Genomic DNA, 14700 nt, shown 5'->3' with positions numbered 1-14700 from the left:
CATACCACACTTCGCAAGACTGGATGTAGCGATGTGTTTCCCTATTATAAATTAACAGATTTAACAGGCAACAGAAAACAAAACAAAGAAAATTAAAAAGAACCTGGAGTAAGATTGTTATACTTAACAGCAGTAAATGTATTTTTTAAAGACCATTAATATGGAGTTGTCACTGAAGTTGTGCAGGATCTCTTTTTAGATTAAAAAAATTCAAATATTTTCAATATTTGGAAATGTTCCTGCTGTTTTTTTAGCACATTATTTTATTTAGTAAAGATTTCACCTAAAAAAAAACATCTTATAGCGAACTCAATGTAAAGTTTAAGATCTAATTAGTATTGTCTGTAGGCATTTTTATAAGAAAAAAAACTTCTGAATAATCCAGGCTCCTTAAATTCTATTATAAGTATGCAAATTTTAATCAGAAGACCAGAGAAAGAAGCCACACTGATGCTATTTATTTATTAAATTTCATTTCAATTATTGTTTGATTTCAAAGCAAACAGGATAAATCACAGGAGATAATATACTGATTAACTATGGATTCAAGCAGTTTGAGTATTGAGGCATATCACAAAGAACTACATCTCCCAGAAGCTCCACAGGGAGGCCAGGAGAGCAGCAAAGAGAGCCACAGTGAGTGGGAGCTGGATGGAAGTGGCTCCGTTACACACGTCTGTGTTACAACACTGGAAAGAGGTGCTGTAGGCCACACTGAGGATGGAGCCGTTCAGCGACGCCCCGCACAGATCCGACTCCAGGCAGCCGCGGGTGTGCAGCTTCAGCCCCCCAGCAGCGCTGAACACTGCAAGGACCGGAAGCAGATGATGAGTAAATATGTAGCGCAGTTTTATCTGCTCCCTAAAACAGCACCTGCTGTTCTGTTTCATAAACCTTCTGGGAAACGTTTTTTAAAATAAAAGTGCAAAACTTTCAGTTAATACCGGCTGATTATCAGCTGAACCTTCTGTCTTCCACAGCCTGAAACCTTATAACTTTAAAGGGAACCTAGTTTGTTTAATTAATGTAGACTGTTTCAAAGGTTCAGACTGTCCCATGGTAGCATTTTGTCAGGGGGCTGAACCAGTGACACAGCATTTTATATTGTATTTTTTATTTCTTGTGTTATTTTTAGTTAAGGTTTGTTATGTTATCATCAAGGTCCCTTTAGTTTTGAGTCTTACCAAAGTTGTATCTAAGCACATCAAACATTTACACACTCAAATTCCGATGGATACATCGGGGACAACTTCGGGGCTCAAGTAGCCTATACACTGTGACTAAAGGAGCCAGGGGATGGAAACTGCCAATCTTCCAGTTCCTTTCAGGCGGTATGAACTCTGGGTGTGAACAAAAGGAATGCATAAGTTGCTTGGAGGCATTTAAATAATTATTGGCAAGTGACTATGACATCTGCCTCTTGAAATGGTAACTGTGTTAATATTTTCAAATAGTTCCTGGTATGGACGTTTGTTTCCGCCACAGTAATTTTGTTAAAATTTACAGATAATTACTCCAATTTTTGTGCCTTTTTGATAGCAATAAGTTATTCAGGTTATTCAGTGGTGGAAACAAGCTTCCATACGACGTCAAGTTTTCTGATCTGACTAAAATTTTCTTTGGCTAAAGTTTTTTGGTTTTGTTTTTTTTAACACGGAGCTGCTGCACACCCAAAGATGTATCTCTGTTTTGTACTGAGCTTTAGTATTTGACAGGCAACCCTAAATTTTTAATGTAATAATTTCACCTGAAATATTTGATTTTGTTCAATCAACCTTTGTCATTCGAACAAAGACGGAAAGTATTTCTGTTTTTCCTTATGTGTTTCCTCAGTTCTGAGCTTTCTCTGTCTGAATATCTTCACAATAGAGGAAAAAAAGTTTCCTTACGTGCATCTCCTGTGAAGCAGCTCTGATTTGTATTAGTACAAGTGACATCTTTTGATAGGAAGCATGTTCCAAAGATGCCAATGGGACACTGACGACAGGTCAGGCATTGTGCTGTGAAGTGGGGGGAAAACAGCAGAGGGATCAGGTTTCAGTCAGTCCACAGTTTCATCTGTTTGCCTCTGTTAATAGTGGAGGAAGCATTTCCCCAAAAACAAATTAAAAAATACATCACAAAAAAATTTATTTTACAAGTAAAAGGTTCCACAATGAAAGAAATACAGTTAAGTAAAAGATCAGACAACTGAGAGCAAAATAGACCCATAATGGTAAGTGGCTTCATTCAGAATGCCATAATGGAGTAGTTTTTAAACTTATGTTGTCTTTGTGCAATCTAAGAATTCAACTACTTTAACTACTTTATCACTTTTAAAGTCTCTTCTTAAAATTTTCTTTAACAAAAAGACTTTTTAATAATTACTTTTTAAAAGCCCAACCTTTTCTGTGATTTTATTTTATTTTTTAAATGTCTTTCTGTAAAGCGCTTTTATAACTTTGTTTAAAAAGTTCTGTATAAGAAATGATGATGATGATGATGATGATTATTATTATTATTATTATTACTTGTTTGTTATTTAATTATTAAATTTTTATTTTGCGTTTTTAGTCTTAAATGATTAGAAGATATGTTTCCTCGTTGAGAAATGATGAGGAACTTTTTAAGGAATCAACTGTAAAGTCCACAGGACCAAAGCTGATTTCTGGCTTTTTTCCCTCCCCTGAACATCGATGTTCAGGAACAATCATTTCCTTATAGCCGCAACCTAAAAGTTCAGGTACTTTTAAGTTGGGTCACTTACAGTTCTCTTATCTCAGCCCGTGTATCTCAGTCATCTACAACAAAAAATATTGTTGAGAATAAAGTAGAAATTTTGAGATTAAACCTGAAATTCTATTTTGAGAAAAACGTAGACGGAGATTACAGAGGTTTCAAGACAAACTGAAAGTGTATATGAGATGGTGGAATCGTACTTCAGAATAAGTGTTAGTTACAATGTGAAATATTTGTCTTTTAGGACATAGAAACAACGTGTTGACAAGTACATTTATGCTCAAGGGATGACGCAGAAAGCCAGATCTGGTCAGAAGGAAAGAAAAACCACACAAACTTGGAAGGGCTGGTCAGTGGACAGATGTGCAGATATCAGTGCAGTAAAGAGGATGTATGCTGAATCACGAGACACGATAAGACAGCTGATTAATTTGTTTCGTGACTCATCTACACAGGGCATATTTTCTTTCTTAATGTGACCCTAGTAATCATATAATTATAATTATCTCATTGTTCTGAAGGCAGGGCTGTGATGCAGTTTTCTGCCTCGCCACTAGAGGGCGCGACCGTTTTGTGAGTAATGTTTGACTGGGATGAAAAATGGTGTTCAGGGAGGCAGTGTGAATCACAAGTTATGCTCGGGAGCAGTTTATGTGGGTTCAATGAGAGTGTGCGTCCATAAGACTGAACCACACACACACACACACACACACACACACACACACACACACACACACACACACACACACACACACACACACCCACACACACGCTAAATCTGCCATTAAAGAGCTGAACGATCATCCCCTGCGATCACCACCGTAGAACTGAACCTCATATCAGAAATCATCATAACACTCATAGTCAATATAAGTCATCTATTTTCTTACTTTAATTCTAAAATCTGGGATGTTTTGAATTTCCTGGGACTGCTGGTGGTCTCTGGTCCAACATCCAAAATAAAAACTGAAATATTATGCTGTGATGTTACGGGTATTTTAAAAGCAGTTTGGGAATCCACCACTTGCTAAAAAAAACCCCCCAACCTCTTAATTTTGATGCTTTCTGTAACTTACCTGCTGCGATGAAGGCACCCAAGACAATTGTCGCTTTCCAAAAATTATTCATCATTCACACAAGTCTTCTTAAAATAACTAGGTTAGGTCCGAGTTACGTGTGCGTGTGTTAGGTGAATTTAGAGAAAACAATTTGCAACATTTAAACAATGGCTTGACTTAAAAGGAACATGCAGGAATGTAGTTTATCAGGTTTTTTTTGTTCCAACAGCAACTCTCCAGCCAATTATCTAAAACGTCACAAGCATTCACAGGAAAAAATTAAAATCAATTTCTCAAAAGGTAATTAAGAGCACAAACACCTTTTAGTATTTGTTCAACAGATTTCATGGACTTTAAAATGCTAACTGTTAATACTAATTACATCTTTTCTATTGTGTATTCACTCATTTCCTGCGCTACATCATAAGTGCAGTAAAACAGATATTCTGCACAGAATACAGAAGTTTAGTCAATGAACAAAGTAAAGAAACAAAACAAAACCCTGCATTAAAAACAAAGAAGAAGTTATGTCTTGATGCATGCTCAGTCATCCAGGTAAGTAAATCCCAAAAGATTGACTGTTCATCTGGATGTAGCCATTCCCCAACTCTCTGTGAATTTCCCAACCCAATTTCCTTTGGGGTCAACCTTCAGGATCAATAAAGTTTTATTGAATTGAATTGAATTGATTAGTGGTTTTTGATCAATGGTCATGGGAATTTGCATATGAATGATCAATGAATCGACCTCACGGCACATTGTTCATTCAGGGGGTTACAGTTTCAGTCATTGTGCGAAGGTACTGTTTATAAGATTGGGGAAACATGCAGTCAGCTTAGACTGAAGAAGTCACTTGAATGAGTGACGCAAAGTTTCTCCCACTGACAATGCTACTTCCAGATGAACACAACCAACCTTTTGGGAAAGAAGAAAACAGTTTTTATTTTTGCTGCTTGTTTTTGCCTTCAGAAGGCCCACGGGCTACAGACGGCTGCCAGGCATGCGCCCAATGCAGCGGCGAGAGGAAGGTGGGCAGATGAAGCTCCGTTACATTGGTCGGTGGTGCAGCACTTCCTAGTGAGGGTGTAGGTGATTCCCAGCAGGGATCCTTTTTCTGTTTGGTTGCAGAGAGACGAAGACACGCAGCCCTGATTTTGTAAAGTCATCCACTTACTGATGTCAAAGTCTAAAAAGAGGAAAAACAAGCATGATTTTTACAGATTATTCTCAGATTCTACTTTATTCCACTGAAGTCTAAGTTGTGTAAGGTTGTTCTGAGATTCTGAATGATTTGCCCTTTTGGATACATTCATAAAGACAATCAGAAAAAATGGTTGCAGATTGCTGGATAGTAACCACTGTTTTAATCTTTCAGCATTTTTGTATTTTAACTTATATATTTGCTTCATAGTGTGGTGCTTTTTATATTTGTTTGGCATGTGAAAAATTGCAGGCTTGAGTGCAGCTGGAAACATAAATCCACTTTACGGTGGCTCAGAAAGCCGATCATGCCTTAAACCTGCTTGGCGATCTCTTGTGACATGAGAGCAGCTGCAACCTTATTTAATGTTTTCATTGTGAAATATTTAGGCTCAAATAAAAGTAAGAAATTATGAACAATTAAAATGGTAAATGGCCTGCATTTGTATAGCAGTTTACTTAGTCCCTAAGGACCCCAAAGCGCTTTACACTACATTCAGTCATTCACACACTGGTGATGGCAAGCTACATTGTAGCCACAACCACCATGGGGCGCACTGACAGAGGCAAGGCTGCTAGACACTGGCGCCACCGGGCCCTCTGACCTCCACCAGTAGGCAAACATGGGACTAGTGTCTTGCCCAACAAGATTTGGCATGCAGCCAGGAGGCAGCCTGGGATCACACCACCGACTTTCTGATTAGTAGCTGACCTGCTCTGCCACCTGAGCTACAGCCACCAATTACCTTGGAATTGTAAGATATTGGAGGGGTATGTAAGAAAAAACAAAGGTTTTGGGACAAAATCTCAGTGAATCACCGCCTTATCGTGTGAGAGGGCTTTGTGCGTTCCAGTGATTTCAGGAGGTTTGTTGTCAGGGCTAATTTACCCCTGGTAGGGTCTCCTAAGGCAAATTGTTCCTGACAATAAACTATTGAGAAAGCACCCATGGGTCCCACACCAAGTTAATCTCGGGGTAGGGGATAGAGGGCAAGTGGCCTCAAATTGATTTTGGCAAACCATCAGGTGACTCAGGAGGAAGCAATACTCTTTCACACTGTGTGCAATGGGGGTGATGTGCTGCTGACTTCAGGTGGTAGAAAAAACACTGTCAGGATCTCCTGAATCCCCCTGACATGCCTCCCATACTGAAAGCAAAGTCTGGCGATGATGCATAGGACTTGAAATAAAGCACCAGTTATTCTGCACCGCCACAGTCTTGTTCCATTAAACTGTGAACACGGCAGTATTGGAAGGCTGTAGCTGAAGGTGGAGTTAGTAACAACACAGCCTGGAGCAGACTTTAATCTTTGTGGGACACTCTGCTGTTGTTGCTGTGGCACATTTAAACGTTGTGTAACTAAATCCAAACTGCTTGTTTCACAACCAGTCAGAACATCTTCTGGAATGACTCAAGGTTTCATGCAAACTGCAATTTTTGATGGGGTTGTCAGACATACAGGATGAAGTAATTATTCTTCGTGCCAGCCACACCCTGATCTGTGCTTGCAGTACAGGTTTTTCACGCTCCACAGCCTTACACAGGTCTAGGAAACAATTAACAACTCAGTAGGAGAAAGCTACAGGGAAGTAACACTGTCACTGCAGATGCACAAAAACCCAGTGTCCTCACTCATGTCCCTATTGTTTTTGCCTAAAGAAGTCTAAAGATGGAGGTCAGATTTGTTTCTGAAATCAGATCTCTATGACTGGTTCTCTGTTTTGTTATTTGCTGGTCTGCTAATGTTGTGATATGGTTTATTAGAACCCAAACTTGTGTTGTAGGGTGTTTGTCTTACAATGCCCTGAGGTGACTGTTGTGATTTTCGGCTATATAAATAAAACTGAATTGAACTGAGTTGAATTCAAGCCACATTTTGTGGTAAAGCTTACCCTACCGGGTTGTGTTGTCTAAACCTAAACAAAGGGGCAAATAACAATTTTATTTAAAATAAGTACTTACAGTTGGTTTAACAGAGGACTCAAACGTCTACCTCTTGTTTTTAATCATTTCTTCAACCAAAACATCCTGTTTTCTTCACCTGACTTCTTAAAGCATTTCTTCTAAAGGTGAATTTCTCCCACTACCCGTGGATTCTCTTCATAGTTTTACATCACGCAGACGTGGCTATGTGCAGCCTCACAACCACATTCCTAAGTTAACCTTAACTTAACCCGCACCCTGCACGTAACCTCTTGACCTGGTTGTTCAAACAGGTGTAATCCAGATACAAATGATCCAATAATCCAGTTTACTTTTGTCCTGGTTGTTCAAAAAGGAACTGAATAGGAACTTTTTGATTGTGATACAAAGATTACCAGTGCTTTAACAAGGAGCACCAAAATCCATACAAAATAAAATATCCTTAATTAATTATAGTAATTTCGATAGAAACACCTATTTCATGGAATATTTCATTAGTAATGAATTCATTATTTTATACACACCCAGTTTACCTCACCCACGTTGATACAGATGCACTGTACTGCATGAAATAAACAAATGCACCCATGAGTAAGACAAAAAACATGGTTACCTCTGCTCCTGTTTGCTAGCAAAGCAGGTATGACCAGCTGTGAAACATGAACATTTCTCCTTTTTCTCTGCAGTAACACACTTTCTTCACTGTTTTCTTCATGCTTTTACTCCACTTAGGCTGAAACTAAAACTTGCTTCACTGAGCAAGAAACTAAAAACTGACCAGCAGATGGAAGAAAACCTTAAGAAAATAGACTGAAAATGAGGTTTCACCTTTAAAAGTCTTAATTCATTACATTTTATAATCTATTTTTAGATTATTGCTTTGACTTCCACCACACAGCTCACAGTTTATTTGAAATATTTTCTGTCTTTAGATTAGATTAGATTCAATTTATTGCCATTAAATGTCACTCGTCATTATTTATTTATTATTTTTTCTATGCTTAGAGATAAGTTCATTTATTTATTTATTTTAGTTAGTTGTTTATTTATTTGTGTGAAGGGAACATGCAAAGTAAGCATTTCATTGCTCAGCGTGACCATTTTTGTTTTGCGGTGTATATGACAATAAACTTCTAAAATGTTGAATCTTAAAAAAGGATACAACTCACGTTTGGCATCTAATGTGTATACACAATATACACACACATATACACACAAACCATTTATGATTTTAATAAACAAAAACCCAAGTCCTGCATATATATTGTATGTTTGAAATATAATTTAATAGACTTTTATTACAATAAATATATAGGTAAATTTGGTGATAATTTCAAATCATAGCGAATACAGCAGGCAGTTTATAAATTATGATCCCTGTTTGGAATCAAAGAGGATATTGGGTGATATCCAGGTGGTGTTGACCATCTTTTATATACAGTCTATGTTAACACCAGACATCATGCCTTTACCTTAACTCTGGAAGTTAAGGTTTCACCTCTCATTGGAGAAGCTTCTTTAGTACAGTTCAGAACTGAAGAAGCTTCTCAGACGCTTTTCTTTCCAAGCTTCTTAACTCTGGAATGTACCTGTAGCAATGTGTTTGATGTGCAGACAGAATTCTTCAAGTCCTTTTATTTCAGGTAAGAATTCACAGAATCAACCTGCTGATTCGTGTTACTCACCCACTTTTCCCGTGTAGCAACTGAACTGGGTGTTGTTGCAGCTCTCAGTGGAGCTGAACAAGCAGTTAGGTCCAAAACCCGCTGTGCATGTGTTACAAGTCAGCGATTTGCCTGTGAACCAAGGAGGAAGAGAAATTTCAAGAAACTGTTCAGGAAGTTATGACCACAAGTTACTGGAAAATTTATCAAACATAAATCAGATAACTCATTCAGTTTCCTGATTGTGTTAAGTCATTTTTTTCTAATATAATGGACTGCATTTATATAGCGCTTTTCAAGGCACTTTACAATGCCACTATTCATTCACTCTTGCATTCACACACTGGTGGAGGCAAGCTACGGTTGTAGCCACAGCTGCCCTGGGGCAGACTGACAGAAGCGATGCTGTCATATCGCGCCATCGGCCCCCTTGGCCAACACCAGAAGGCGGCAGGGTAAAGGGTCTTGCCCAAGGACACAACGACCAGGACAGAGAGCCCGGGGATCAAACCGGCGACCTTCCGGTTACAGATACGCTTCCCAACCCCTTGAGCTACGGTCGCCCCATATATGCTGGATAAGTGCATGTGGGATGATGCACTTACACAAAACACACAAAAATTATGTGATAAAAACATTTACAAGACAAAACATGTTTAATGGTAGATATTTAATGACACTGATTTAAATTTAAAAAATCAAAAAGCCATCACTGATTGCAAATATTTTTAATTTGGTTGGTAACTCCCTGACAACCGCTGGTTGCTAGGGAAAAGAAACAGAATGGGTTGGCAAGTGGTTGCTGTCGGTCAGCAGGTGAGGTCAGCTGCAAAGAGGTATGCAGTGCAAGATCTTCTTGCGGTTGCTCTGTTCGTGAGCAGACTACTGTGGACACCCACAGCATGGAAGATGCCAAAACTGTGAAAAGTGTCTTGAAAATAAAAGATGCACCTTGTGAAATCTGTGTGTGTGTGGCTAAGCTGATCATGACGTGATTGGGAGGTGATGAAACTACAGCGTAAATTTAACTCACACATTCAAATCCACTGTTATACAATCTGTTTATCTGACTTCCAGTAGCCTTCCAGGAAGCACTTGCCAGCCACCTGTGAAATACACAATTTCTCCAAGCAACCGCTGGTTGCCAGGGGTTACTCACCAGTGTCTGGACATGTGTGACTGTAGTTTGTAGTATTAAAAGCAAAAGTACTTTTCTTTTTTTACAGGTTATTTTATTATAATTTTTAAATCATTTCATTGCATTTTATTGTTAAAACTACATATCAAAGTTTATGTATATGTGTCATAGGTGGGTCATAAGAAAAAGCCTTGAAATATCCAGATTAAATTAATGAATAAACAAACAAATAAATACATAAAAAAAAAAAAAAAAATTTGTGAAACATGCAAATATTTAAGTAAAAGCACTTTAAAACTACATTGTACATACTTCAGATGCAGGTGACCAGTCTGTCACAGCGTAAACACAGATAACGTTCGTACTCATACTCACACCAGTAGCCAAGATAGAATCAGTAACTAACCCCAGAAACTGCTGCTCTCTGGGTTGTGGATCACCCAGAGAGAAGCTCCACACAGGAAGAGCAGACAGTGGATTTGAAACCAGGACCGTCTTACTGTTTCATAACACTTATGCTGAAATGTTGCTAATTTTAATTAAAAGTGTGATAAATTTGTTTGTAACCTGAGACGTTCAAAGATGTGACCACTGGTGAAAGTAAATTTGTGCTCAAAACAGTTTTTGGTGAAGACATTTTTATATTCTTAAAAAGACTAAAAATGTACAATTGCACCAGCATCTGGTCCATCTTACCTGTAGCAAACAGGGCCATCAGTGCTGCACAGATCCACAGAAGATTTTTCATCTTGCTTTTACACAGTTGAGTGTTTTATTGAGAAATTGCAGATAAAAAGACCAAAAACAAGTTTCCAGATGAGCGCTGGCGATGGTTTCAGATGAGGTTCTTAACTCTGCTCAGCTGCTTATGTGTGGAAAGGCGTATCATCAGGTCCTGAATACAAACAATAATGTCGGAATATTGTCTGAATGCAGACAATAGATTAATGTTGACTCTGATTTCTATTCATCTGCCGATATATTACCTTGCAGCCAACTGAGATCTGTTTGAAAAGGATGAAGCCTATTGAAAAAGGAACACACACAAAAGAGAGAAAAAAAGATCACTGGAGTCTCACTGTGTTTGAACCTTTGCAAACTGGGAAATATTTAAAACCAGTATCATCATTTTCCTATAATGCATTTGGTTTTATAAAGAACAATGCCCAGTGCACTCCTTTCATTCTCATGATATAGAGCTGCCACATAATTACAGTAGTTGCATCATCTCCCGATCTCGTCACGATCAGCGCAGCCCACAAATAGACTTTTAAGAGCTGTACTTTCTAGATGATGAGATATTCAAAGTTTTTACAATTTTCACCATAATTGCAGATTTTGCTGATGAACCTCTGCCCCTCTATGATACTCCATTTACCCAATCATAACCCTGAGCTAAAACTATGTTTTAGGATTCTTATTATTATTGTACCTGAAAGCCATGTTTAATTTCCTTTAGGTTTTTCCATCATTGTTCACAGGCTTGGTCACCAAGCATGGATTCAAACATGCATCCCTAAGATGCATGCTGTTGAGCTATCTAGGATGATCTCCTCTGCCAAAATGTCACTAAATTTTAACAGAAGACACCAATTCATTTACTTCTCATACTCTAGACCAGAGGCTGGAAACAGTCAGGATTAGGGTTAACATTCAACCCTATTTAGACATATATTGCATGTATCCCCCTCCAGTTACATCCATCCAAACGCTTTCAAATAAAATGTATTATTATTATTATTATTATTATCCAGCTCTACAAATCTCAAATGTGAAATTTAAATCTAAAGAGAAATGCTTTGTGTTGGTTGTGGGATTTGAACCTACAATTTTATTTAGAAAACAAAAGAGACTGTGGTCTGTTTTGATCAAAGGCATTTCTCAATGTCAGCCAAAGGCTCTTGGGAAACAAGGGTGCATTCTTGAGTCAAGTATTGTAGACCACCACCGACCAGCCAAAAGCAAACCATAAAGTTATTTTAGATCTTACAAATGCATGCGAAGAAGTTTAGTTTCATTTGTCATTTGTGGGCAATACCTGCATTGAGATCCAATCCAATTTTGGCAATTCAAGTTGCTTTCAACTCAACTGCTTAAGTATTCTTGGAGCTGGATGAGCTGTCCTACACAGACATTTGTGACATATGCCATTCCATTCTTTGAAATCACTCCTGATCTTACTCAGGTGGTTTGTTGTTAAATTACTTGAAACTGTTGAGCTTCTTTTCAAGACCTCATCTATGGTCACTGATGGTATGAATACAAAACACATCTGGCTTTTGCTTTCTCTGTGCACAAGGTAGGCTATGTCAGTTTGAGCTCATACTTCTGTCATAGATCCATAAGCATAGAGGGATCCAAACTTCAAGTACTGGTGTTTATTCACACACATCAAAACAAACACAAGTGTTTATTTCCAAGTATAGGATTATTTGCAATCGCCATAATGACTATATGGGTTACTTGGTCTGCAGTGAACATGCTTCCTCTGCCCCCAGCATCTGGTCATCTAGCAATTCTGTAAAGTAACAATTTCAGTATTTTTACATCAATGGTATTGGTGTGTTTCTCATTGGCATATGGCAGTGCTACAAATCTTTGTGCGAAGTGACTGTACTCACCGATTCTCATTTCAAGATGTCCTTATGGTACTTGCTACAGTGTAGCGGCTCGAGTTAGGCTGGACCCGTTGGCCAGCTACCCTCAGGGTCATTCCACGGTTGATTACATGGTTCACTATTGTAGCTCTGATGTCATCAGCAATTCTATTTCTTACTCTTCCTACCCTTCCTCTCCCCCCTCCTCATCTTCCTCTTTCCCCTCCTCGTCTTCCTCTTGCTCCTCCTTGTCCTTGTCGTCCTCTTCATCCTACTTCTTCACCTCCACGTCCTCTTCCTCGGCCTCCTCTACTTCTCACTCTTCCTGCTCCCTCCATTGTACTCCGCACACACAGCTTACCTGTATTATAGTGCTTAGGCTGATTGCAAAGTGAACTAATTATCTAAAAAAGTTTTCACATGTGAAAGTGTGCCAGACAGTTGGCAAATTAGTGTTAATGATAGCCATACATGTGTATACTTTTGCTAGGAGTGTGTTGGAAATTTGGTAATTGAGTGTTGTGCAGTGAATTGTGCCTACAGTTTTGCAAAGTGTGTGTTACAAAATTGCAAACTGAGTGCAAAGCAGTTTTTGTGCTTTTAGTTTTGCAAACTCAGTGAGTGGTTTTGCTATAAGTCTGAATAGTTTTAGAGATTGTGCTACAGGAATCACAGTTAGGGTTTAAGCATTCAGAAAAAACTGTAAAACAACTTTCAACATACAACGGAACATAAATATGCACCAATGTGAACCATGACATTTTTCTTAAAATGGGGGCTCATCCAGGATATTTCTGTTGAAAGTATCTCAATGTTTTTGTTTGGTGTTTCTGATAGAAAGCCACTATTCCAGGAAAAATGTTCAACAAACTATGAGCTTAAAAATAAATTCTAAGTTAGAGTAACTCTGTGATCGGCAAATCTTTTTGTTCTGTTCCACGCCAGCTGATAAGGATTAGTTCGAGTCTGAGCATCTTCGTATGATTTGCTCAAGTATTTTTAAGTGTGTGTGTTAGTCCTCATAGGGAAATAGTTCCTCTGCATTTAACCCATTCACCCAGTGAAGCAGTGGGCAGCCACCAGTGCAGCGCCCGGGGAGCAGTGTGTAGGGACGGTACCTTGCTCAGGGGTACCTCAGGGTAGCCGTTCAGTGGAGTCGAACCCCCGAGCTTCCGATCATGGGGCCACCACTCTACCTACTGAGCTATCCCTGCCCCAAGTTTCACTACCAACCACTTTGTGGTTTTTGAACCAGTTCTTGGAGACAAGTTGGCATCTTCCATGCAATTTCCATGAAATTCTTGTGAGGGGTCAGATTTGAAGCTACGCTGTTTTTATAGTCAGATGTCCTTTAGTTAGCAATGGATCTGCCCTTGAGTCTGGCACCTTTGTGTCACTTGGTAATGATTTTTATAACCTGCTTGCTTTTGACTTTTATGGTTTTAACTTTGAAAACCTGTTTTAGAATACAGGATTGCATATGGCACAAATGTTTATGAAAGACCTCGCCTATGAAAGACTTAAGCACTTGAGTTGATGTCAACTGGATTGAATCTTGAACCCGGTATCATCCACAGATGAAAAATGGGTCTAAACTTGCCAACAGGCATTTGTAACATCTAAAAGGACTTTTGATGTTTTTTAGATGGGACTTTGTTATGGTTAGCTTTCTGGTAGTCAGATGTGCTCTAAGATACTAGACTATAAAATGTACACCCACTTCCCAAGTGACTTTGGTTGTCTTTGGTAAATACCTGTCATCAAAACACACCGCTGTCACTTTTGTATTCTAAGTAAAGGTGTGGGTTCAAATCCCCGTCTTGACAAAACTTTTGTCTTTAGATTTCATTCAGCAGGTCTTCCTGTGAAGAACCCTGAGTGTCTTAATCAGCAGTTAGAACTTGTCCGTCCTATTATCCACAGACCTCACATTATATATGCAAAGAGCATACAATTGAAAGTCTTGAAACTTGTGCTCTTAAGTGGGTAAAGACTAGTCTTCAGCAACTTCATCACATGTATATGAGGTTACTGTTCAATGAGCTCTGATGGTGAGGACTTCTTCAGTATAGTAACCAGACGAGATGTTCAAAGTGTTTTCCTCATCCACCTTTTCGTTCAACATTTTATAAGTATAGGTTCAAATCCCACACCTGACAAATAGCTTTTCTTACATGTTGTACACTTGCATTCATTCATTCATTCATTCATATGTCCAATAGACTGTTTAGCACAGGTTTAGCTGTGATGTCTCTTTAAATTAAAGTACAAAACACAAGTATATTCAGAAATAGATCACTTCCAAGCAGCTTTCTAAGCAAATTTAAGGTTCATATGGAGTTGTAGGAGCTTTACTTTCTGTTTGTCTGAATAGCTAAGTGGTTTAAGGCATAAAAATCTG

General features: G+C 38.6%; 1 protein-coding gene across 1 annotated transcript; it reads right to left on the bottom strand.

The window, feature by feature from the left end:
* Positions 1 to 448: 448 nt before the first annotated feature.
* On the bottom strand, positions 449 to 10549 carry LOC101473902 (uncharacterized). Its single transcript, XM_004548982.3, has 5 exons — positions 10399 to 10549; positions 8586 to 8696; positions 3795 to 4962; positions 1890 to 2000; positions 449 to 805 (listed from the first exon to the last, which is right to left on the bottom strand). The coding sequence occupies exons 1-3, from the start codon at positions 10448 to 10450 to the stop codon at positions 4742 to 4744; spliced, it is 384 nt and encodes a 127-aa protein (XP_004549039.3). The 5' UTR covers positions 10451 to 10549; the 3' UTR covers positions 449 to 805; positions 1890 to 2000; positions 3795 to 4741.
* Positions 10550 to 14700: the final 4151 nt, after the last annotated feature.

This window comes from Maylandia zebra, linkage group LG22, assembly GCF_041146795.1.
Source record: "Maylandia zebra isolate NMK-2024a linkage group LG22, Mzebra_GT3a, whole genome shotgun sequence".
NCBI classification, from domain to species: domain Eukaryota; kingdom Metazoa; phylum Chordata; class Actinopteri; order Cichliformes; family Cichlidae; genus Maylandia; species Maylandia zebra.
The sequence above is the reverse complement of the archived record's forward strand: the minus strand, read 5'-3'. Positions and strand labels throughout refer to the sequence as shown.